The sequence below is a fragment of the Cordyceps fumosorosea genome (assembly GCF_001636725.1).
Source record: "Cordyceps fumosorosea ARSEF 2679 chromosome Unknown scaffold_20, whole genome shotgun sequence".
Classification (NCBI taxonomy): Eukaryota; Fungi; Ascomycota; class Sordariomycetes; order Hypocreales; family Cordycipitaceae; genus Cordyceps; species Cordyceps fumosorosea.
Genome location: NW_017387320.1, coordinates 387,181 through 411,735, shown reverse-complemented (window position 1 = coordinate 411,735; position 24,555 = coordinate 387,181). Strand labels below are relative to the sequence as shown.

Sequence of the window (24,555 nt, the reverse complement as noted above, 5' to 3'; positions counted from 1 at the left end):
GGACATCTTCAGAAATCGAAAGGTCCGAGCGAGGGGAGATGCTGTTGCTGCATTGCGGCTGAGGTCGCATGAACCTAGACTCCCCCACCTTCGGATTCCTGATTCTGGCTACTGATGAGTTGTGCTGCCCGAAAATCAATGGACCGAAGATCATTCGAGGCAGTAAGATCTCGCTCCTTTGGCATTAACGGGATCTCGAGGTAATGCGATAAAATACAACTGAGTCCAGAGGAGGTCTACATGATTGGGCTCAGTCTGCTTGTACTACTAGCTTTGAAGGTTTCTACATGGCATCAGGACCTTTAACCTACAGAGGCATATTGAGACTCGGAGTCATCAAAGGGTCAAGCGAAGTAATTATTTTACAGAATACAAAATGCCAGTTACTTTGCAGACGGCCGGTCTTGAAGCGAAACCTTGTCCGCCGGCGGCTTGAACAACATGGCCAGAATCGTAAATACACCCGACTTCTGCAGAACAAACATCAGCCCGTGCAGCAACACCAGCTCCCAGAGCGCCTGCGGATGCATCATCCGCGGCATCCCCGGCGCCAGCTTCTGCGCCCTGTCCGCGATCGGCCGCGTCTCCGCCTCGTACTCGGCAAACGCCCGCTCCGGCGCCTTCCCGCGTGTCGGAGCAGCGCCCCGGCCAGGCTGCACGCGCCCGTCAACGCGAGCGTCGTTCCCATCCCTGACATGGGCGATGCGCAGTACCTGTCCCCTCCCCCAGCCCCCGCCGTCAGTTATAAGTTCTCCTTGGGTTGGAGGGGTGAGGGGGTTTCTTACCCAGCGTCGCCGAGAAGCACGACCCTGCCGGTGCTCCAACGCTCCATCTTGACCTGCACCAGCGCGTCAAACCAAAAGTCCTCCACGTCCACCATTCCCCGCACGATGCGGTCCGTCTCCCAGCCCGCGCCGACAAAGTGCTCCGCCATCAGCGCCTTCTTCTCCGCGTTGTTGTCATGCCGCTTGCCGGCGGCGGGGAGCCGCGGGTCCGTGTCGTTCATGACCGTCATGAAGACGGTGGACCGCTCGCCGCGGTCGTCCGGCCGGAGCATCGCCGCGCCCGCCGGCCGCCCGGCACGCGACGTTGAGCTCCTCGCTGCGCCGCCAGCACAGCTGCGCCAGGCGGCCGCCCACGGCGTCTTCCAGGCCGAGCCGGCGTAGCATCGTGACGCCGGCGCCGCGCATGTCGACGTTCTGCCCGTAAGGTCGGAGCTCAGGCGCGCGTTCGAGGATCGTGATCTTGAGAGACTTCTTCTGCGTCGGTGGCGTCCAGCAGGAGGAAGCTGGCGAGCGCCGAACCAGCGATGCCACAGCTCTCAATCAGGATATCCATCATTTTCAAATTGGAGTGAGTGAGTCGACTATAAAGTACACTTTCATTTTTATTTGGGCACGAGGGTTTTACAAATACACAAAAACAGGTGGCCTCTGACCAGGAGTCAGCCATTGAGTAGGGCTGAAGTGTCCGAAGTTATACTTCGGCCTCGGAATATTCATCACGCTCTTGGGCAGATGGCGGCGGGCACGCAACCGAACGCCTGTCGGCCCCGAGAATTCCCAAGCTAACATGCCAAAATAGTTTTGTTTAGAAGGCATTTTTATTCGGTCCTTCCCTATCGTAGTCACCATGACATCTCACCTAAGAAACGGATCGACAAGATACGTTAAGCTGTAAACTTATTGCGTGTGGTCGAAATGTTTCTGCTTATTCTCCTAAGCGCTTTATTTGGCATTATATTTATACTAATATCTACAGCGGATTTCAATTATACCACCATCTGATCCTCTAATGTCTTCCACCACTGTCCTCTCTCTCCCGGCGGCGGCGGTGGCGCTACAAACTCTAGTCGCCGTTTGGGCACCGGTCGCGTCTCCAGCACCGTCATCGACGGGACAGTTGGCCAGGCGAAGTCAGGCTCCGTTGACGCCTGCCAGTCGCGGACGTGGAAACCGCTACGCTTGGCAGCCTGCGTGGTGCGAAGGCGCCGCTTCCACGCCACCCGTTCCGCTACGCTCTCGTCGCCGCCACCCACCTCCAGTTCCACGGTACCCTGCGCGGTGCGGTACTGTACGACCGGGGGCAAGAAGTAGGCGTAGTCGCGAATGAGGTTGGGCAGTAGCTCAAGACCGACGGATCCTTCGCGGAAGCCGCGGTTCGCGGAGACGACCTTGAACAGCTGCTTGAACCATATGGACATGCGGTAGTGGGCACGGTCCATCAACGCCTCGGCCTTGCGTCGCCGCAGCGTGGCGCGGCGTGGTGCGGCTGCGGCTCCGAGCCCGAGAGCGTCAGCCTGGAGGACCTCGTCGGCGACGGCTACCTCGTACGCGCCGACGAGTTTGGTGTGGTGCGGTATCGCGTACTCATCGATAGCGGCGAGTGCCTTCACAAGGCACCGCTGCACGAGGAGCGTCTTGATGTAGATGTCGTAATCATCAAACGTCGGCGTGATGTCGCCCCGTGAGGTCATGGCCTCCCAAATGCGCATAACATCGATCGGTCGTTGCGTCGTGGACGTCCAGTCGCCGAGCTTCCGGCGCGCGTCGAACGGCTTTGAAGCGAAGAGGTATGTCCAGTTAAGAAGGCTTGACCAGACGGAGTGCGGGATGGGGATTCTGTAGCGGTGTGATATGAAGGTGATCAACTGCAGCGCCAGTGCTATGTGCGACATGGAGCCGAAGCCTTCGGCAATTGCCTCGAGAAGGGCCGCGGTCGGCCGGAGCGGCGAGTCTGCGAAGTCGTGGCCACCAGTGATGGTGGTCTTTGTCGGATCTCGATCATTCTCCATCACTATTCCGTAGTAGTTGTTGAAGATGAGTTCCTTGATCGCGTGCAGCGAGGCTGATCGTGAAAAAGCCTTAATCGAGGTGCATAGAAGCTCTTCGTTCATTTCGAGACCATACAATAGCCCACGTGTCCAATGCGCGCGGTAGCCACGGCTCTGGACACGCTTCCGCAGATCTCGCATAATTTCTTTATCCATGTCCGCCATGCCCCTCTCTGTGTCTGTCGGGGTGCAGTTCCACGGCTCACGTCGTAGCGAGTTAATGCTAAAGCGCTGCCGGTCGAGTGCCTCGAGCGTCGCTCCATGTACCGGGTTGCGGCTGCGGTACAAGTGGCGCGCCGTCACGGCGACTCGCGCTCTGTCAAATTGGTAGTACAGCGGTTCTGTCATGAAAAAGGCCTTGAGGAACTCGTTCCAAGCCTTGGTGGTCCGCCACTGCTGCAGGCCGTTCTCGGCGATATTGCTCCAGAACTCACGCGCGGCATGGAAGTCAATGGCGGCGCCCGCAGTGCGCATGGCAACTTCATAGTCGGCCAGCGTGAGGGGTGTCAAGGAGGCGCGGATGCGGAACAAGGTCTGCAGCCCCGCAAGCACTCGACGATGGCGGCCGTGCACACCATGCCGGTCGACAAACTGGCCCGTGGCCGTGTATTGTGCTTCTCCAGCGCTGATTTTGATACCCTCTGCTGCGTCGTCGGAAGCATGAAAGGGATCCAGACAGCGTAGAACTTCGGAAAGTGTTGGCGCGGGAAGCTGGAGAAGCTCCTCCACGGCGCCAGGGTCGTGCTTGGCTAGAAGGTCCGTCCACTGGATAAAAGCGACGAGAATCTGTGACGAATCCTTTTTCTGTACCGCGCGCAAAAGTTTATCCAATTCAGTTCGCTCGCGTGGCGGCTGCACATCAGCAAAATGAGGTCGAACAATGGGCGCCGCCGCCTCAGTGAGCGTGGCCAGGAACCGCCGCCGCGATGAATCGACAGTTCGTGTGCTGCTTGCCAGCTGTCTCTTGGCAACAAACGCTGAGCAGCGACCAATGCATGATCTTGCCAGAGCCGGTGATTGTGACGCCATTCCTATGCAGCAAAAACAGCCTCACGGCCCTAACAAACTTGGCTGTCCCTGACAGAGATTCACCGCACAACAGTTAAACTCGCGGATGAGGAGAACGCTGGGGCGGGATCGCGGGTGGTGGACCTGGCTGTCTCAAGCCGAAGTTGGGGTAAACGGGGCCTGGGGCATTCTGGTTAGGTGCATATTCTTTCTCCCCCGATCAGTGCATAGGTAGGGGCCACTCCCGAAGATTTTCCAGGGAGCTCCAGGCGCGCAATTCAGTATCCGCGAAACCGACAGAGAGCAGACACGACGTTGCCGACCAGCTGCTGTTGCGAAATTCATCAAAGAGACCTAAATCATAGGAGCATAATCGATACTCACCATGGCGGACGATGCGGACGGATCAAGCCATGTTGCGGAGCCCTTGGACCTTGTGCGCCTGCTCCTCAACGAAGTCGTGTTTGTCAAGCTCCGGGGTGATAGAGAGCTCAAGGGCAAGCTTCATGTGAGTCGCCTCTCCTTTTCTCATAGGTGCATGGTTTATTGACACATTTAGGCCTACGACAGCCACTGCAACCTGGTGCTAGGTGAGGTTGAGGAGACCATCTATGGCGTTGACGAGGATGAGGATGAGGAAGAGGCCAAGGTATGGTGCACTAGACCCTTCAAACTCCGCAGAAAGGTAGCTAAGTCGATGTGAATCCAAACAGACCATCAGCCGCAAGTCTGAGATGCTTTTCGTTCGAGGTACGTTAAAGAAGCACAGTAACTCAGTTTGGGCTTGCTCTAACCCGCGTAATCACAGGTGACAGCGTCGTTCTTATTTCCCCGCAGGTCCCATTCTGAGAGATTTGACGGGACATACTGCTCAATCTGAAGTTCCTGATGCGTTTGGGCAAAGTACAGAACAGACGAGCACTGGGCCGAGCCCGACAAGAGCGGCGATTAATCGCCACCAGTCTACCAGACGCAGTGTCAACCCTAACAACTAAGACTAAAACTGGACCGCTCCAGTCCGAGACGTTGCTCAAAGAGCGCCGCTGATGGAGGCCACAGTGGCGAGCGAGTTTAGTGATTGGAAGCTCTCCGCAAATAGGCCACCAAGTTTAGAAATTTTTATCTGGATAAGTCGCCATGCGCCTGAGACTAGCAGAGTATCTAGAGCCGGAAAATGAGAATATCATCATGCCGCACTTCGTCTTCTCTACGCGTGCATGGAAGCATCTGCCCACTTGTGGAATGGCTTGCAGTATAGGTGACGGTTCGTTCTCTCTATTCCCCACCTCAAAGGCCACCGTGTGGCTCACCACAAGGTTCCCCACGCAGTCTGCCTAGTTCACTGGTATGACTGACATCTTGTGCAACTTATGACTCTTCAGCAACATTGACAAGGGCGCAGCTTATACGGACAAGGCTTTCGCTTGCTTGCTTAAAATCACGCCCTTTCCCTACATCATACCCCAATAAACATAAACACCAAATGATTACCCGAATATCTATCTAACCGTTGGCGCACTTGTGGCCGATTCCGATCGCATCATGGCTACGAAAGCTATCAAAGCGCTACCGCACGAGAAGCGCAAGGGCGAATCCGTACGGCTGTCTACCACACACGCGAAGATAATAGCATAAATTGACACGCCATAGGCCCTAAGCGACTTTGCCGAGTATGTCGAGCAGCAACAGAGCATACGATTCCCTGCGCCCCCCGGCGCTGCCCAGTCGATCGATCATCAGCACCACGAAGAGCTTGACGAACTGTTCGACACCCTAGACCTCGCAGACACCGCCACGAGAGTACAATTGAAAACGCTCTTCCTCGGCACCGACGATGAGTCAATACGGAAGCTACAAAATATCATACTCGAGCGAATAGAGGAAGGCCTGGGAGAGGCCATCCTTGAACTGGGCTACGAGAACAATGGCGAACCGATGAACCTGACGCTAAACGAATGGAACACTGCTTATGCTAGACTAGAGCTTGCTGCAAAGAATGTCGATACCGTCTGCCAGCTGCTGCTGACAAAGAATGTTGGTGGTACGGCCGAGGCGGCTCCCGGTTGCGCCTCAGCCGCGTCGACCAAGGACAAGAGCTGCACCGGGAAAGTGCTTCTCCGCCGAGCGCCCAGGACGGTTGAGGAAGGTATAGAGACGCGAATAGCTGTCGTGGGAAATGGTGAGTTGGCGCAGATTATGATAGAGAGCGGGTGCTAATAGAGGCCACCGCAGTTGACGCTGGTAAAAGTTCGCTCTTGGGTGTTCTTGTCAAGGGCGATCTTGACGATGGACGCGGCAAGGCTCGTGTAAATCTCTTTCGACACAAGCATGAGATTGAAACCGGCCGAACCAGCTCTGTCGGCATGGAAATCCTAGGCTTTGACGCCGCTGGTCAAATTGTCACCTCTGACATTCCTGGGCGTGAGTTGCCGTATGACCCCCGCTATGACAACTCGCTTTCTAAAAGATGACTTTGAATAGGGAAACTATCTTGGGAAGAAATCGGAAAGCGCAGCGCCAAGGTCATTACCTTTACTGATCTCGCCGGCCACGAAAAGTACTTACGCACTACCGTGTTCGGCATGCTCTCTACCAGCCCCAACTACTGTGTCCTCATGGTTGCTGCGAATCATGGCCTGACTGCCATGAGTAAAGAGCATCTTGGCATAGCACTGGCCCTGAATGTCCCGGTCATGGTTGTCGTCACCAAAATCGATATCTGCCCGCCCCATGTCCTGGAGGAAAGCATCAAGCAGATTAGCAAAATCATGAAGAGCCCCGGAGCGCGAAAAGTTCCCACCTTTATCAAGAACCGAGAGGACTGTATCAACACCGCAACGCAGTTTGTCAGTCATCGAATATGTCCCATTTTCCAGGTATCCAACGTGACTGGTCAGAACCTCGACCTGGTGCGCCTCTTTCTGAACATCCTCCCGCATCACGGACGGTATAATTCAGAGGGCCCTTTTGAATTCCAAGTGAACGACACGTTCTCTGTCCCGTTTACCGGCACTGTGGTGTCTGGTATTGTCAAGTCGGGCGTTATTCATGAGGGTGATAGTGTTCTCATTGGCCCAGATTCTCTCGGCCAGTTCATCCCAACTGCGATTCGTTCGATTGAACGCAAAAGGCTCCGGGTGCCCGCAGCATCTGCCGGGCAGTCTGTCTCTTTTGCTTTGAAGAAGGTAAAGAGAAAGGATGTACGAAAAGGAATGGTAGTCCTTCCGAAACCCGAGGGCGAGGTACTACCTGTCGTGCACAGAGACTTTGTTGCTGAAGGTGGGTTGCAGCAGAAGGCCAGATTGCCATGTTATGTTGTCGCTAACCCATCATTCCAGTTCTCATTCTCTCGCATGCAACTACCATCAAGAAGAAGTATCAAGCAATGCTGCACGTGGGGCCTGTTTCGCAAACTTGTGCCATCATCGACATTGATAGAGAGCTCATCCGCACGGGCGATCGTGCGACCGTCGCATTCCGCTTCGTGCAACGGCCCGAGTACCTAGCGCCAGGAGACAGGTTGCTCTTCCGTGAGGGGCGAACAAAGGGCCTCGGCATCGTGAAATCTGTGGGCTACGATCCAAAGCACCCTCTCAGCGGAGAGACGCGAACAACCAACGGGGATGCTGGGCAGCCGGCTGGGAAGTAATCATGTTACCTGGCAAGTTGGATTAGTAATATATGAACAGCGTATCGCTTTGTGTGTTTGGAACTTCTTTTAGATAGACTTTATCGCTATACAGCGCCGCTGAATTGAGTATCAAGTTTCTTATAATCATCGGCAGCCCTCACTCAACAAGTGCTGCGCGTCCGCACAGTATCCCACGTGGAATTGCTCACAAATGCACACAGAGAATCTAAAACGTGGCGCTTTGAAGAGTTTCTCTATGCCCATGCTAATAAATTGCTTGGAAAGTGACCTTTTGATTTGTGGCCGCCGTCTCTCTCGCGAGTCTTCGTATTGCTTCCACAAGTGGTATGACGTCGTCAGTCCGCACCGGCAAACGATGCCCAGCATCCCAAACGATGAGCGACCTCGTACCGGGATGACAGTACTCATTACACAGCCTCCTATGCTCCTCCAACCCGGGATCTTTTAGCCCGTGCATGTGGATCGTGGGTATCGTCAAGACGTGGTCGCCACGTGGCTCCTTCTCCTTCATCGAGGACAAGTCCGCCGCGCTCGGTAGGCTCTCATTCTCCGCCCTCGCCGGCTCCAGCGACACCAGCGGTCCCCTACCAGCAATCAAGACTCCAAAGCGAAACTGCGGTAGCCCACCACCACCACCACCACCACCTTCCGCCGCCTGGTTCTGCTGGCGGTACAGCAGGCTCGCGCACAGCTTGGCGCCCTGGCTGAATCCCAGCAGCGCCGTCCACTCGCCGCTGCCGCCGCGCTCGTCGTCCTCCGCCACGGCCGCCTGGACGGCCTGGTCGAGGCGCGCGACGGCCTGGTGCGAGGCGAGCTCCGGGTGGGACGGGCCGAAGCGTAGCCAGCGCTTGAAGGGCCCGCTGCCGGCGAAGACGCGGACGACGTCCGGGCCGGCCTCGGAGGGGAAGGGCGCCTCCACGAAGACGAGCCGGTACTCGGCGCGCAGGTGCTCGGCGATCTGGCGGCACTGGATCCGGAAGATGCGTGCGTTGGTGCCGCCGCCGTGGAGGCAGAGGATGCGCGGCAGTCTGAGCGTCGGGTCGTATGCCTCCCCCATGGTGTTGAGCGCCCGGAAAACTCTGGGTTTTTTGATGAGGCGTGAAAGTGCCGCGAGAAGGCGTAGGCTAGATGTGACGATGTGAATTATGCGTCAATAAATTCCTGCTCATCTCCTGTCTCAGCCGTTGTTGTAAACGATCTTACTCCTCTGATTACACTAATGCGGATAGATTCCGCGGCCGTGCCGCCACAGGCAGCGCCACACTGCGCCCCCACAAACCCATTGTTCGCTTTTCTATTTCCTTCTCGACCCGACTTCCTCCACGCCGACTGTGACCCTCATCGACACTCAATTCACCCGACCCGAGCCCGCAAGCAACGATGACACGATCTCGCAAGACGCGCACGACTGCCTCGCACGCCCCGCCGCCGCTGGCGCATCCCGACCGCTCCGGCCCGGCCATCGACGACCAGACGCTCTTCAAGATTGCCGAGCAGCGGCAGCTGTTCCAGCAAGCGGCGGCGCGGGAGAAGAAGTCGACCGCCTCTGCGAGGAAGTTGCGCGTTTCTACCGGCGGCTCGGACGGCGTGAGCTCCGATGGCTCCGACTCCGATGACGAGTTCGAGTCGGAGCTCCCGACGCTCTCGCCCGGCGCGGAGCGTGTCCTCGAGGCCATGCTCTGGACCACCTCGCTAGCCATGCTGCACTTTACGTTTGACGTGCTCGTGCAGCACCAATACGGCACGGAGATTGTCTGGGGTGCTCTCCTCCGACGCACCTGCAGCGCCTGGGCCGGTAGGTGCTCCAGTTCCCCGGCCATCTCTTCGTCCAGTGCGCCCGTCTAACGCCCCCCCCTTTTTCGTGTTCTGTAGTCTTCCTCCTCCTCTTCTATGCGCTGCACCCCCGCAAGTCCGACCAGACGCTCGTGCCCGGCCTGCCCGCGCACTGGCAGGCGCCGCTGCGGCAGGCCGTCTTCTTCGCCATGAGCGTCGCCGCCGGCTGCGGCCTGCTCTACGTGACCAACCGCAAGGGCTACCTCGCCACGCAGCGGCGCGCGCCACCGCTCGGCTGCCTCTGGATCTGGGCCGTCGTCGAGCTCGAGCTTCCGTGGGCAACACTGAGCCTGCTCGTCGCGTCGGCGTACGTCTACCTGCAGGGATACAAGATCAGATAGAAGCCTTGCCGTCTTGTTTTCTGCTCTACCTAACCAGAGAAGTGTATCCCGATCTTTCTACCGCTGGCTTCCCTCCCGAATCTATCCCGTCGCGAACGGCAGCGAGCGCCGACACCATTGTATCCTCCCTCGTCAGCAACCGCTCCCGCTCCCGCTCCCGCTCCTGCTCCTCTGCCGCCGACACCCGCACCTCGAGCGACTGTAGCCGCGACGCGATCATGCTCAGCTGCAGGAACTGCACGCGTGCCGTCAGGGCCTCGCGCTGCCGCACCAACTCCAGCGCCTTAGTCCTCACGCCTAGCCATGCCACCGCGACCGACGGCCGACCGCCGTGCCACGTCCCCGGCACCAGCGACCATGATATGCCGGCTTCCCCGACGCCCGGGTCCGCCGCCGCGCGCGACTCCACGTCGTTGACCATGTCCAGCAGCCGCCGCTCCAGGTTCAGCAGGTCGTCCATGACGAACTCAAACATGTGCTGCTCCGCGCGCTGTGCCGGCGGCGGCGGCGGGCGATCCAAGCCCACGCGCCGCCGTCTCGGCCACTCCTCCCCCTTACCACTACCCTTTTCGTCGAAGCTGCTGCTCCGGTCCGTGTTGCCGTCGTCGTCGCCGCCTGCCCGGGGCGGCACCGCCACCGGCCCTCCTTGCGTGCTCACAAGGTGCTGCAGCCACGTCGACTCCGTCTTGTACCACGACAGGCTCGTCTTGACGCGCAGGTACTCGGTGCTGCTGCTCCGGAGGTACCGCACGCGCGCGTACGCCGCCGCCGCCAGCGCAAAGGCGAACGTCAGCAGGCCGGCAATGTTGGCGGCGATGGACACTGGCGAGTCCTGTTCGCCATTTTGGTCCATCCTCTTGGCAAAAAGAAAAGGCGAAGGCCGGAGAAAAAAAAGGAAAAATGTAGAGGGTTGCCGTCACAGAGTCGATGCGCGCGCGCTCGCTTTTCGTGATTTCCGCTGCGCTTTTGAGCCTCGCTTCGCTCGAACTACAGCAGCGCATTTGCTGGGAGCCGTGTATTCGTGAACCGGTAGTATGAAAAGAGGAAGAAGAGGAAAAAGAGGAAGAAGAGGAAAAAGAGGGGAGAAGATGCAAGATGAGAGATGAGATGCGCGTGTATGTCAGATGTGGTGCGAGCTTGGCTATTTATTAGTCCTGTGGAGGACTGTGCGGCTGAGGTTGATCGTTGCTAGATGGGCTTCAAACGGCAGGGACGGACCGCGTGCTAGGGTAGAAGAACTAGAGATTCGAAATGCCGCCATAGACAAAAGAATCAGAACCCCGTACAACAACAGATAAAATCTCAACGGTTCGCTACTTATGCTGAATCACAAGCATGGTCAATTAATATCTATTATCGCTCATGTCTCCTGCTGAATGCTCGCGCAGGACAAGTACATACAACTGCCAGTGTGGAAACGCCGTTCGTGACCATAAATTTTGTCCAAACTCATTACTCGTAGAACCGAGAATATACCAAAGTAATCTAATGTATGCAGAGAAAATTCATGCCGCTATGTGCAGTAACGGGAAAAGAAGAGAACAGCCATATCTGTGCTGTTCAATGAGTACAATTTTTGTGCGCGCGCTCAATTATCAACGTCTGCTCGGCTCGGCAAAGCGGATGCCGCGACGCGCGGGCGGCACGCGCTCGCCACCCTCGTCCTCCGAGTCGCTATCGTCGGCGTCGCCACCGCCCATGCCGAGAGCAGCCTCGCGACGCCGTCGCTCCGCCGGTGTCTCGCCTGCGTCGCCCTGTGCGCCGGCTGCGGCATCTTTGCTTTGCTGGCTCTGCTGGCTGAGGACGGCGAGTCGGCGACGCCGCTCGACAGGCGTCTCGTGCGACTCGTCCTCCGATGGCGCCGCTGGCGAGGGCCGCGCCTCCTTGACGGCGGGACGGCCTCGGGAGCTGGATTCGTCGGAGCGCTTCGACCGCTCGCTGCTGTCGGCGCGCGTCTCAACGATGCGCGGTACGCCGCTGGGGCGCCGGCGGTCGGTTGCGGCCGCCACGAGGCCGGGGTTGCGCTTAGCAACCTCCTTGATAGGCCGGGTAGCGGTTGACTGCTCGGCGACCTCCTTGCGCGTGATGGAGTCAAGCTTCTGCACCTCCTTGATAAAGTCCTCCTTATTCATGCGGCGGCCGACACCACCAATGGTGAAGCGGATGTTGTGGTCGTCATCGTCGTCGTCGTTATCGCGCGATGATTCACCAGGCGCGGTGCCGGTCATGCGGCGGACCGCGGTCCACCGGGATCGGGAGGGTATCGGTTCCTCGTCGCCGGCCGCACCCTCTTCGGCGGAGGCCTGCGGGTCCTTTTCGTTCTGCCGGGCCAGGGCACCGAGGCCGAGGTATTTAAGGCTTGAGCCTAGTACGGCGCTGGACTCCTGGCTAGACTTGGAGGACGGCAGCTGGTACGTCTTCACGACCTCGCCATCCTTGTCCTCGACAATAATCTACAAAGGTTAGCTTTGAATGGAAATGAGAGACGACTGCGCGAAAGTACACACCTGGTTGCCGAACTGGTAAGCGTGGGCAGGCTCATGGCTGCGAGCTTGTTTGGACTTTTCCTTGCGCTTCTCGACCTCTTGGGTGTACATGTCGTTGAAGCGACGGCGCAGGCCCCCAAAAGACCACGATATTTCTTCGCCAGGTCTTGCTGGGCTGCTTGGTTCTCCAGGTGACTCGTTATCGGGACTCGGAACAGCATCGACGTCGACCGTGTCGATGACTTCACCCTGTTGGTCCTCAAACACGAGATGGTGGCCTTCTTCATAAATATTGACGCGTTGTGGCGAAGCGGGGCTTTCGTCATCTTCATGATGGCGCTGATCATGGAGCGTCTCGGATTTTTCCTTGTCGTTGTCCGTTAGTGTCGAGTCAGTGGTAGGTTGGCTGGTATTGGCCTGCTCGTCGGTGGGCGACATGGATTGGCGATTGGGGAAGATGGCCGATTGAGATACAGGACCGCCAGGGCCAATGCCGTCATCCCACTTTTTGTGCTTGCGCTTGCGGGAAACGAGAGAGGAGGTGCGGCTGCCAGGGCGGCTGTGGTCCTCGTCCCTCTGGCGGCGCAGGAAGCCACCCGGAGGCGCAAGGGTGCCAGCGGGGTACTGGGGGTCTTTGAGGTCAAAGGAAGCCTCAGACATGGTCTTGGCCTGAGAGCGGGACTGGGACGATATCCGAGGCAACCGGTTCATCCAGGAAGGACCATCCTCAGGCGCGGCGGTGTAGGACATGGTGAGAGACAGCGTGTTGATGCGCTTTCCGAGGGTAAAGACGGCAATTGAAGAGCCGTGAATCAAAATGGAGGAAATGACGAGGAATGTGACGATGGGCCAGACAAGGTAGATTAACGCGTAGTTTTCCACACCAGGGTCTGGTAGCTGCGATAGTGGGACAGGCTCTTCGTGTTCCAGCTCGGCGCGGGCGAGAATGGCAACAAAAATGGCGCCGACACCAATAGGACCGAAGTGGCCGGCAAACAAGGCTTCTCGCCAATTTCGCACGTCGGGTATAAATGGTTTGAGGGCCAGCATAATGGGAATGCGGCGGAAGAGGAGGACGAAGATGGCAATGACAACAAGGCGCCAGGCATACAGGCCAAAGAGGCCAGAGTTGTACTGCTCCCAAGGGATGATGGTACCAAAATAAACAAAGTAGGCCAAGTTTATCAGCAGATCGATGACGTTGGAGACGTGAGATTCCTCAGTCTTTTCGCCAAACCAGCCGTCATTGGAGAAGCCGACACCCGCGGCGAAGCCGACGAGGAGGTCATCGACACCAAGGATACTACCCGAGCCGGCGCAAAAGAGGGCGACGACAAAGTAAAAGACGAGGAAGCTTTCTCGGTCGATGAGGTCGTACTTTTCGGCCATGCGGATGCCGTGGCGGGCAATGTAGCCTATACAGAAGCCGTAGACGGCACCAAAGATGCACTCATAGAGAATGACATAGACGATGAAGTGGAAGCTAACCTGGGCGGCGTCACGGTGGTATTGGATGAGGTAGAGGGAGAGGTAGATGAAGGGGAAGGCCATGCCGTCGTTGCACCCGGACTCTGCCGAGAGGAGATCTCTCAGATGCTTGGGGACGCGTTTGGCGAACTTGCCCTTGCCGACAACGGAGGAGGCGAGGACGGGATCGGTGGCGGTGACGCAGGCGGCGACGACGAGGGACTCGAGCCAGGAGAGTACGGGGACCATCCACCAGATGAAGAGGGAGGTGAGGAGCCAGCCGGCGGTCATGACGGGGAGGAGGAGGAAGATGACGGACTTCCAATGGCGCTCCATGTAGTACTTGGGCAGCTCAACGCCGACGGCGAAGCACTGAACGACGAGGACGATGCGGGAAAACTCGACGGTGACGATGTCGACGGAGCCCCAGTCATTGGGGTTGATTAAGTTGGCGGCGTGAGGTCCGAAGATGACACCGCAAAGGGTGGCGACGGTGGCCTCGCCAATGTACATGCGCTCCTTGATGAAGGAAGAGCAGAGCATAAAGAGGGAGGTGAAGCCGCCAAGGATGATGTAGACCAAGTGCGGCTTGGTGATGTCGAGGTGTTGCCACGCCATTGTGAGAGGTGGCCGGTGGGCGGCGGCCAAGAAGAGAGGGAGGGTGGCGAGAGCAGAGGACGGCGTCGACAGCCCAGCGAGATGTGTATAGACGACTGCGCAATTGCTCTATTGTATTCTCGAGCTAAATCCGGAGGTCAGAAGCAATGGGCCGGAGCAGGAGGGCTTGGCCAGAGCACCCCAGTCGAGGAAACGAGGGCAAACGGAGCGGCGAGCCGGAGACATGCGACGAGGGAGGCGGGGAGGCGGGGAGGCGATTTATGAATGCAGCGTTGTAGATACAGTAGGTTGACAAGAAGAAGCAAGAAGTGCTGCTTCAGCCAAGGGCTCAGGGTAAGAGACAAAGTAGGAGGAGGATAGAAGATCAGGGCGACAGCCGGGGAAAGCGTCGGAAGAGAAAAGATAGGTTGAGATTAGAGCCAAGCCAGCTGGTGCTGACTGTTGGTGGAGAAGGGGAGATACGGAGTAATAAATATTTAGGCTTTGGGGGGGGGGGGCCAAAGAGGTGGGCAGGCGTTGTGATGATGCCGCGAAGCGATGACGTGCCGACGACCGGAGACGCGGCGCGGATGAGCGGGCGTTGGAGGGTGGGACAAACGGCGGGGAGCTTGAAGGGGTGGTCTTTTTCAGGTGGAAGAAGAGGAATTGGGTGTATTAAGAGAGAGATGATGGTAGAGAAGAAGATGTAAAGAATATCTGTGTGGATAGTTAAAGGAAGGGGGAAAAAGTTGGCCGCGAAAAAAGAAGAATGTACAATGAGGGACATGGAGATGTTTTTTTTTCCAATTGTTTTTTCTTGGAAAATAAGTGGTCCTGATTTGGTACCTGGAGTCGACCAAGTTACAGGCCTCCATGGAGCGTTGGCACCTGCTGCGAGCCAGATGGTTAGCGCAGCGCAAAGCCTGCCGGAACGCTTCAATTGTCAGGCTGGCATTGGCTGGTATTGGCTGGTATTGGCTGGCATTGGCTGGCATCAGCTGGAAGCCTGCGGGCTGCAAACCCCTGCCCCAAACCTTGTCCCAGCACATCCCAGCGTATCGGTCATGCCCACACTGGGGCCATTTACAAGGGTCGGGGTCTTGTTCTCTCATTCCCCCACTGTTTGCTCCTCTTATTGCCGCTGTTATTCGCTGCAGCCATGAGCCTTCCATCTTCCTCCGACATGTCCCTGTAACTACAGTGCTTGCATGGTTCTCGACCTCAACAAACTGGCCATGGCTTTTCCGCCACTAATAAACTACTAAACCTTTCTTGGCTCAGCGCTGCCCGACCCGAATCTCACCATTGCAATCTCGACAAACTTTGCCTGGTGACATGACTGTGTCGGCTAACAATGGCCAACGACAACAATCGCCCGTCTTGGTGTTGCAGATTTTGACTCTCACGAGTCACACCCTGCTTCCCGTCCTTCGTCTGTGTCCTCTGTCTCACAGTCTCACAGTCTCACACCAGATACAACCCCAGTGTCAGCCTCATCATCCCACCATCCACGCACCACCGACCACGCACCAACCACACCGCTGGCCCGTCGCATGCGCTTCTTCCAACCCGACATCATGCACGTATTCCCTAGTCGCAGACGCTGGACAATGAGTTGGATTGGTTGGTTTATCAAAGGTAGGTTGGTGCTACCCAGGTAGCTAAGAGGTCACCTTCAACTGTCCTATCACCTTCATTCAACGAGCCAAGACTCTCACGACTAATGCTGCTTCCACCTCTGCCCCTCGCCTCACTGATCAACATCGACCAGCAACACTTCTGACTTACCCCGCGGAACACAAAGAATTAAGCCGTATCCTCCCAACTATCATCAAGCCACCCACCAAGTTAGCTTTTCGCCCACGCTGGCTTCATGCTTATTTTCTTCCCTCAGTGGATACATCGATTCTATGTACCTATTGCTTCTCTCGACTCTGCCTACAAGCACTAAAGCCATGAAAGTATAAGCCCTATCTCGGGCATCGGCTTGGCCTCACGATTTCTACCCAATTTTTTTCTAGGCATCGAGAAATCTCGCCAAGTATAACTACGACTTGACCAAGACTTCTCTCCCGTCTCCAGCCAAGGACGCCTCCGGCCTGTTCTCTCATAAACTTGTCCCCTCATGCTCGACAGTGTACCCGTTGGCCTCCGCCTAGCACGGCTTGGCAGCAAGCAGCCCTCGACTGATCGACACCCATTATGCACCTCGCTCGAATCATTCTTGACGGCCATAATTTCCTTTTTTTTTCCACTCGCTTGAATTTCGCAGATATTTTTTTTCTTGCCCGCAATCCCTTTTACCCCAGGCCGCGAATCCGTCGCACCAAGCCTCCGTACCCCGCAGACGCAGCAGTCTCACATACATGAAATACCACCGTGCCAACCAGTTCATCGTGCAGACACGGTTACCCATCGTTTCTTGTCTGCGTCCAATCCTCTTCCCCGAAAGACATGCCGCAAACCACAAGCGAGAACCTCAACTGAGTCACCGTAAAAGGGATACACATGCCTTGGCTTTTCCCGGCGCGAGCCTCGCGTAAGCCTCGCGTAAGCCTCGCGCAGCAGCCGCCAACAAACGATCGGCGTTGCCAGGCTGGCTGACGTTGCTCGCTTCAGCCTTCCACTTGGCGTGGGGAGCATCCTGTCGCGACCGCCGCCTTCCTGCGCGGCCCGGTCCAGACCTTTCCATCATCACCGCCCAACGAAAAAGAAACGTATCCAGCGGTAGGAAATGCTCAGCGGGAGAAATGCTCAACGGTTAGCAACCCCGGGACCCCTGCCCACGCCCCCGTCCTCCGACCGCCTGGTCCCGCAGCCCGGTCAGCTTCCGGGCCGCAAAGTGGGGCCGAGTCCCTTGTCCGGGCACCCGACAGACTGCAGCAAACCTTGCCGGGGTCAAGCCAGTATTATTCTTATTTTCAGGAGGGCTGCAGTCTGAGCCAGCGTTCCGCAAACTATATCAGCCGATGAAGCCACAACTTGATACTTGTTACCCCAGCTTTCTCAGCTGAGAGACGAGGATCAGCGTTGCTCGCTACCCCAACAAGCCACCGATATCAGCAAGCGTTGATCTTCTTGGGACGATGAGATAGGTTGGGCTATGCCGGGCGACTTCCCCCTACTTCTCCCGGACTCAGCAGCGGTGTGCCTCCGGTCCGGTGTATTGGTGCACGCCCGCTGCCATACCCTGCACCCCGCAGAGCACAACAAAATCGATACGTGATACATCAAGAATGTAGTATTATAACCTCAACTAGCACCATCCACCGCCCAAAGGTTACCAGAATAAATATCACTAGCCATGTCCTGTCTGCTCCAATGCCTAACGTGCTTGTCAGCTAGCCGACTCCAAACGCCGCCCAACGCCGCCCAACCAGTCCATGTCAAATCAACACGCAACAAACAAAATCACGACAGGAAAATTACAAATACTATCATGAATATACCCCAGATGCATGGGCCCAGCTTGTCCGAAGAACTGGGGGGGTTGGCAAACGGGTCTCCGGCGCCAAGCTCCGGGTCTCGGGTCGGCTTTGACGTCTTTGTCGCAACACTACTGCTGCCGCTGCTGGATGTAGTACTCTCGGCGGTAGTCGTCATTTCTTGCGAGGAAGTTGATGTTGTAGAAATTGAGTCCGTTTCCGTCTTTGTATCCGTCTTTGTATCCGTCTCCGCCTCCGTCTTCGTCTCCGTCTCCGTTTCTGTCTCCGTCTCTGTCTCGGTGCTTGTCGTGGAATCGGGCAATGTCAGGCTGACAGTGAATTGTGTTGTCGATGTTGTCATCGACGTAGCAGTAGTTGCCGTCCGGGTAGACGAAGGTGTCTCTGAGCTCGACCTTGAAGAAGTGGGAATTGTCAAAGTTATCGAAATTACTGTGGTCGACGGCCTGGAAATGGTCGAAAACGTCGGTTGGGGCTGCGCTTGAGTTGACGTCTGTTGTGTCGGTTGGCCTTTGCAGAGCGCATTCACAAGATTTCCCCTCTGTGCCTCCAATATCAGTGAATTTGCCGGAGCATCCACCGTGCTGCACGACGCTCGAATGTTTGTCTGCACGCGCAAGAGCCCTCGCTGGCAGTTCGCTGAACACTCGCCGCTGGAAAAGTCGCTAATTGCGCAGCCGGTGAATGGCGTGTTATAGGCGATGATGCAGCTCAGCGGTACCGCAGATGGCTTTATCAGCTGAACCGACGAGAGCGTGAGAGTTTGCACTCCAGCGGCCAAAAAGGCGAAGATGCTGACGTTTGCGACCAACCATCTCATTGTGCCGTTGGGTCGATCGGACCGTGATCAAGTGTTTGCCAGTTGCAGGGAAGGGGGAAACGTGTCCAAGCGAGGGGTCGTAGCATGAATTTGTTTGTCAAATCACTAAAAATTGATGATGGAATCCTCGGGCTGGTATTCCTCGGCGAAACGGTTATGGTTCGTCTTCGCCCAACCCGAAACGATGGCGGTTACAGAGGCGTAGATGGGCACACAGCTTCGCGTCACCGTTGAGTTCACCGTAGGAGAAAAGGCGCTGTTTCAAACTGGCTATTAGTCCCAAGGAAGGTTTTATCAAATAGAGACATGTGATATGGGCTTTGCTTGCCTGTTTGGACGGAACAGGGCTCCTCCGTATTACCTAGGTGATGGGCCAGGCCTGCAGAGGCAATGAGTTATGTGGCCGCCAAAAAAAGTCGAGGAATGGTGAACAGTGCGACTGCAGTATTTCGGATGAATGAAAATTGCGATTGTAGAAAGAATGAATTTTCCGGGGCAGCCTGGAGGAGATGACAAATTAAGTAGAGCCGGTAAGGCAGGCGGCAGGAGCACTGTGGCGAAAAGATGAAACAGCAGCATACAGGCCGGTACCGGCTCCGTTGTTCTTGGTCAGCTAAAAGAAGCATACAAAACACCAAAGACGTGCCTAATTACCAATGGGCGACGATGTGGCTGTCCAGCCTTCCCTAGCCTTGCAGCATGATCCATGGAAGGATAGGAGGAAGCGTCTAGATTGCGGCAGCCAGAATGCTATAGCAGGGGCTCGCAGTGTTGATGTCGGCTGCTGGACGGAGATGCGGCACATATTGATTGGATATCACGGCTCCAGTGTAGATATTCAGCACGCTCGACTGTCGAAAACGAAACAGCTTGGTGTTTGGGAATGGTAAAAGTGCGCGGGCAAAGGAAGGCTGTCATTGGCCCAGTTGGCGCCAGAAGGCATCCTGGCCGGGGTCAGCATGCATGCCATGTTGGAGGCCGTGATTGGTGCCCAAAGGTCCGTTATGATGATTTAGGATGGTTTGTTATGCGTTTCCTGGGCAAAGGGAAACTATTTCGATTGGTAGCAGGTGTGCTTGGGTGAGGGCCTTGGAGGCCTTACCGAACACTTACAAGTTGGCAGTGCCGATCTCATCTAGCTATGAGAAAATTTGGACCCGAGAGTAGAGTCGGATAATGGATCTGCTCATCAAAGATACTGAATATAGTGTCAACTTGAGGGGTCTGCTGACCTCGTATAAAGGTTACACTGCAGCATGCTGCTTCGCGTTCGGTCTGCTTTCTGAAATGGCTGCATCTGAAGTGGCTGCATCTGAAGTGTCTGCATAGTAGCCACACTCATTAGGTTTCTGCCCATCAGGCCGATAGAATGCCCAATCCTAGTAAAAAGGGCAGATGTCCTCGTCAATCTTGACTGAAATCACAGAGGAGTGCATACACAAAATCGAGCAGAAACTGGGACAACCCGACCGACAATATGCTCAGCGGAACTTCAGCTCATCAGCGTAACCCGCTAACTAAAGAGTTCGGTCAATATGTGACCGGCTTGATGAAGGAGTGGAAAGTGCCAGGCCTTGCTGTGGCCGTCATAGACAATGACCAGGTTTACACACAGGTAAATGGCCCTCGTCGGTGATCAAACGTGGTGTATGCTTCATCTTATTGAATACATGTCAGGGTTACGGATATGCCATCCTACCAGACACGCCAGTCACACCAGATACCCTCTTCCTCGGAGGGGCGACCACCAAGGCACACCTAGGTGCTGTGATCGCCGACATGATCTCGACCGGAGACCACAAAGCTGCGTTCCCCCGAGGCTGGGACACGCCAATTTCCTCCATCGTCCGAGACGACTTCGTCCTGCAGGACGAGTGGGCGATGGCGCACGTCACGCTCGAAGATGCGGTCAGCCATCGCAGCGGCATGCCACGCCACGCAATGGCCTGGCTCGGCACCGAGGAGCCCGACGATAGGAACTGCAGCTCACGCAGCAACAAGACAAACCAGGCCGCCGTGCGAAACCTGCGCAATCTGCCGCGCACGGTCGAGCCCCGCGTCGTGTTCCAGTACGGCGACCTCATGTACATCACGCTGTCGCACGTTGTCGAGACGGTGACCGACGCGTGGCTCGGCGACGTGCTGCGCCGGCGCATCTGGCAGCCGCTGGGCATGCGGTCCACGTACCTGTCCTACCGCGACGCCCGGCGCAGCAGCTGCCGGCTCGCCACGGGCTACTTCTGGGACGACGAAGCGGGTGAGTACGTCGCCGTGGACAAGGACCGGGCCCAGTTCTCCAGCGGCGCCGCGGGCGTCATCAGCAGCGCGGCCGACTACGCCAAGTGGGTGCGGTGCCTGCTGCGCGGGGCGGCGCCGTTCTCGGAGGCTACGCACCGGGACATCAGGACGCCGCGCATGCTCCAGCAAGGGCCCGGAGGCGGAATGCTGCCCGGAGGCTGGGGCGTGGGCGGAAGCTACAGCCTCGGCTGGGAGGTGGCGACGTTCCACGGCCAGGACGTCTACAAGCACGACGGCGGCACGCAAGGCTTCGGCGCCAACGTGCTCTGGATGCCAGGCGTCCGGTTTGGCGTCGTGACGTTTGCAAACGCCGCCGACACGGGCAACATCGTGGAGGAGTTGCTCACGCAGAGGCTCATGGAAGACAGGCTCGGCGTCCCGCCCCAGGACCGACGTGATGATGGTCAAGAGTATGGTGCCCTGTTTCACACAAACTCTACTCCTCCCCGATGCTTTTGCATCATGCGGCCAAAGCCATTTTAACAGGACGAAATACTAATATAATCTCTAGGGCAAGAGAGGAGCTCAAGCAGAGGAAGCGAGACTTTGATAATGCGACTGGTATAATCTACGCCAACCGCGGCGCAGATCCTCCGTCTTTTGCTGTCGACTACAACCTCTTGGCGGGCACATATAGCCACCCTGGCTATGGCGCATATACGTTTTCCGTAGAGAAATCGACCATCGCCGGGGGTCGGGCCTCGGGCAAGAGCTCGTCGCCGCAGCAGCAGCTCGTCGCGATTCGGGAGGATTTGATAGTCCCCTCGCGAATGGTTCTGCGCCATGTCGTCGGTGCCTACTGGGTCGCCTACGTCCTGCCAGTGGTCGGATCGGACTTGTCACGAAGCTTCTATGCGGCCAAGTTCGAAATGGGCGTGGATGGCAAGCCGAGAGCACTTGAGGTAACCTGGCGGGCGGCGACAGACCGCCTCTCGGGCGTGGCCACCCGTTTCGAGCGGGTGGTGGTTGGTGGTGGTGTAAGTTGCAAGGACACGGCTGGCTGGAACAAAGCAACCTGATGACCTGGCACACAGAACTACCTACCGAGTATGTATGAGGTGTGAGGAATTTGACCAAGAATGAGCGGAGTCAACGAGGGCTTTTCAACTCACACAGGCACGCATGTACGAAACAGTCTCAGAATGTCAAGAGCTATATCACTTATTGAATGTGCGGGGATAAAAAGTAAATAAAAGCCGTTGAGGGCTCGGAGTAAGTTAACGAACAGGACGCGAAGACCTGCCTGCTAGGGGATTTTGCCCAGAGCTCGCTAATAAAAGCTGGCTGCAGCTCTTCATGTCGCTGAAGCAGTCTGACATCACAGGTGGCCGCCACAACTGCGATCCCGTCCAGCTTATGCACATTATTGCTTCATCCATCATGGGCTTTGAATCATTATGCATCGGCTCGCCTGCCTGTGCAGCCGTTGCACGAAGACGGCAGGCCACATACAGAAACTCTCTCAATGCCCAGTACGTCGTAGTAGGCTACTAATTACAGGGGGTCATTCCTGCTTTACCTTATTAATATCTACCTAACTCTAACTATGTAGGTATCCGTGCTAATTAGTAAGTAGCATAAAGGGTCCGCCCGCACGGCACGGCCCCGGCCTTGCGCACTCTTGCTGGAGCCTTGGCCTTATTAACCAGTATTAAGTAGTATTTGCTACCTGCTCATGACCAGACGACATCCGTCATGAGTGCCCAACAAGAAGTGAACGTGCGCGCAGGTATGTACCAAGTAACTAGAGTGTCATCGTCGTACGGAGCCACGCCCCGAACTTTGGTCCTCCCCCATGTCCCCATGTCAGATGCAGCCTGCAGGCTTGCCCTGTGCCACGATAAGCTAGCTCTCTCTCATCTGTGTTCTTTCGTGTCGTGTCCGGGACACCATGGCCCGGCAAAAGCTGTTGTTGATTTAGTTCGACACCAACCATCCCGTGGGTAGGTTTGGTCTAACAGACAGCCAACAAGCACGATAAGGCATGAAAAGAGCGGCTCGCTTAGGCAACGCGGCGTTCAGCTTCCACCGTCTCTCCACCCGAGCCCCCAATCTCATCCCGTCGTGTGTCACCTTCAGATGCAGCAGGAGGGCGGGCATTGTGTAGGTGCTTTGGTTTGATGCATGGGGGAAGAGCGGGGGGTTCCCGGGCGCTGGATTGGCGTATAAATATAGACCCGTAGATGGCAGGAAAGGGAATTAAAAAGGAAAAGCCAAGAGATGCCAACCGCGCTTGTCCCTACTAATTTTTGATGTCGCCGCCACCAGCACGCCGTGCAAGCAAGCAAATACTGTCAGCGCAGCGCTTGCCCGCCGCCGCCGCCGCCCCCTCCCCGTGAAGAAAGCAAAGCAGCAGCAGCAGCAGCAGCAGCCGGAGGAGCCGCAGCCGCAGCCGCAGCAAGCAGTATTAGTACCTAGTTACCGGCCGGGTGCAGAGTTCTTCGTCCTGCCGCCGCCGCCGCCGCCGCCGCTGCCGCCACCTTTTGCACCGGAAACCATGTCCACGGCCGAGGCCGATGGTCCCAGCACCGGTGCCCAACAAGAGAAGCAGCAGCAGCAGCAGCAGCAACTGCCACCACAGCTCACGCCGACACCGTTCCCTCCCACCGTCGTCTCCCAGGAGCTCATCCAGCAGCTGCATCTCGACGCCAACGCGCTCTACGTGATCCTTAGCAACCAGAGCGCCAATAACGTCTGCCACTGGGTGCTATACCTGCACATCAGCGCGCGCCTCGGCTGGGCCTTCCACATCAGCAACTTGGGCGTCGTCCCGGGCACCTGGGAGTACCGCTGCGACGAGTCCTGCGACATGACCTACTCGCCGACAGCCGTCGCCGCCGTCAAGGTCGCCGGTGACATGGTGCCCGAGATGCATGACGCGCTGCGCCGGCGCATCGGCCTCCACGGCGGCCGTCCGCCCGTTGTCCGGCTCGAGGACACGCCGCGCTTCGGCCAGCTCTCCTGCCGCACCTGGGTCCTCCAGGCCCTCTACGAGCTCGACAACGAAGGGTACATTAGCGTGCTGCCCGGGTACTTGGTCGAGGACGTCGCCGAGGAGGCCGCCTCCCTGGCCGCAGCCAACAGGGCCCTGCTGCGCATGAGCAGGGCCCAGGTATCGGAGCTGCGCAAGGAGATCAACAGTGCCTGCTGCGCGCTGTGACAGGCCTTTGCTCGTCGTCCCAAGGGGCAATAAGATAAAACAAACAGGTGGGAACTGCGGCGCTGTCCGCGTTGTTAAGGACGTGCGTGTCCTGCTACGGTGGAACGCTGCAGTTTTAGCCGTGACTGGGCCTGCGACATGCTTACATTTATTTGCCTTGGAGACAGGCACCATCCTTTTCCACGTATCGGAATAGTGTCTTCAAATATTGCATGACCTGAGTATTGATATATTAACAAATTGGCTATACCTTGTTGCGCTCTTCATTCGAGTTTCCCAGATGTAAACATCTCCCCATCACGTGCGGAGTTGCCAACCCTGCCTCCATTTCTAGTGGGTGGTGGTGGCAGGCGGATGTTTGCTCGTTTGCAACCTCCAACGCACCATGGGTCTGCTGGCGGACAGGGCCAGATCGATCATCGCCTCATCTAAGCTCTCGCCTGTTGAGAAAAACATACTTGTCCGGACATTTCTCATAGCATCTCAAGACCCAGAGATTGCAGCCCGCGAGATTCTCCGTCGCGTCGAGCAACATGGTGTGCCACTGGAAGACGCCTTGCGCGGGTTGAAGCATGACTGGTACAGGATCCTGGAGCTTTGTGTGTGCCATGCCATCG

The 24,555-nt window shown here is 56.9% G+C and overlaps 9 protein-coding genes across 9 annotated transcripts; 4 read left to right on the top strand and 5 right to left on the bottom strand.

Annotated features, from left to right (window-relative positions):
- Positions 1-383: 383 nt before the first annotated feature.
- ISF_07205 (hypothetical protein) lies at positions 384-3,862 on the bottom strand (the record flags this gene model as incomplete). Its single annotated transcript, XM_018850808.1, has 3 exons — positions 384-690; positions 786-1,318; positions 1,778-3,862. The coding sequence occupies 3 exons, from the start codon at positions 3,860-3,862 to the stop codon at positions 384-386; spliced, it is 2,925 nt and encodes a 974-aa protein (XP_018702086.1).
- A 364-nt stretch (positions 3,863-4,226) lies between these two features.
- Positions 4,227-4,690, top strand: ISF_07204 (ribonucleoprotein (LSM)-related domain protein; the record flags this gene model as incomplete). The annotated part of the gene is made up of 4 exons (XM_018850807.1): positions 4,227-4,349; positions 4,401-4,490; positions 4,555-4,591; positions 4,650-4,690. 4 exons carry the CDS (start codon positions 4,227-4,229, stop codon positions 4,688-4,690), a joined length of 291 nt encoding a protein of 96 aa, XP_018702085.1.
- A 693-nt stretch (positions 4,691-5,383) lies between these two features.
- Positions 5,384-7,490, top strand: ISF_07203 (GTP-binding protein 1; the record flags this gene model as incomplete). The annotated part of the gene is made up of 5 exons (XM_018850806.1): positions 5,384-5,437; positions 5,492-6,020; positions 6,074-6,262; positions 6,323-7,120; positions 7,180-7,490. 5 exons carry the CDS (start codon positions 5,384-5,386, stop codon positions 7,488-7,490), a joined length of 1,881 nt encoding a protein of 626 aa, XP_018702084.1.
- Positions 7,491-7,737: 247 nt separating this feature from the next.
- On the bottom strand, positions 7,738-8,550 carry ISF_07202 (Serine hydrolase FSH; the record flags this gene model as incomplete). Its single annotated transcript, XM_018850805.1, has 1 exon — positions 7,738-8,550. The coding sequence occupies one exon, from the start codon at positions 8,548-8,550 to the stop codon at positions 7,738-7,740; it is 813 nt and encodes a 270-aa protein (XP_018702083.1).
- Positions 8,551-8,873: 323 nt separating this feature from the next.
- ISF_07201 (hypothetical protein) lies at positions 8,874-9,667 on the top strand (the record flags this gene model as incomplete). Its single annotated transcript, XM_018850804.1, has 2 exons — positions 8,874-9,288; positions 9,366-9,667. 2 exons carry the CDS (start codon positions 8,874-8,876, stop codon positions 9,665-9,667), a joined length of 717 nt encoding a protein of 238 aa, XP_018702082.1.
- Positions 9,668-9,692: 25 nt separating this feature from the next.
- Positions 9,693-10,520, bottom strand: ISF_07200 (hypothetical protein; the record flags this gene model as incomplete). The annotated part of the gene is made up of 1 exon (XM_018850803.1): positions 9,693-10,520. The coding sequence occupies one exon, from the start codon at positions 10,518-10,520 to the stop codon at positions 9,693-9,695; it is 828 nt and encodes a 275-aa protein (XP_018702081.1).
- Positions 10,521-11,262: 742 nt separating this feature from the next.
- On the bottom strand, positions 11,263-14,238 carry ISF_07199 (Cation/H+ exchanger; the record flags this gene model as incomplete). Its single annotated transcript, XM_018850802.1, has 2 exons — positions 11,263-12,120; positions 12,175-14,238. 2 exons carry the CDS (start codon positions 14,236-14,238, stop codon positions 11,263-11,265), a joined length of 2,922 nt encoding a protein of 973 aa, XP_018702080.1.
- Positions 14,239-17,773: 3,535 nt separating this feature from the next.
- ISF_07198 (hypothetical protein) lies at positions 17,774-18,480 on the bottom strand (the record flags this gene model as incomplete). Its single annotated transcript, XM_018850801.1, has 2 exons — positions 17,774-18,313; positions 18,382-18,480. 2 exons carry the CDS (start codon positions 18,478-18,480, stop codon positions 17,774-17,776), a joined length of 639 nt encoding a protein of 212 aa, XP_018702079.1.
- A 1,779-nt stretch (positions 18,481-20,259) lies between these two features.
- Positions 20,260-23,938, top strand: ISF_07197 (Beta-lactamase/transpeptidase-like protein; the record flags this gene model as incomplete). Its single annotated transcript, XM_018850800.1, has 4 exons — positions 20,260-21,188; positions 21,290-21,755; positions 22,069-22,250; positions 23,047-23,938. 4 exons carry the CDS (start codon positions 20,260-20,262, stop codon positions 23,936-23,938), a joined length of 2,469 nt encoding a protein of 822 aa, XP_018702078.1.
- Positions 23,939-24,555: the final 617 nt, after the last annotated feature.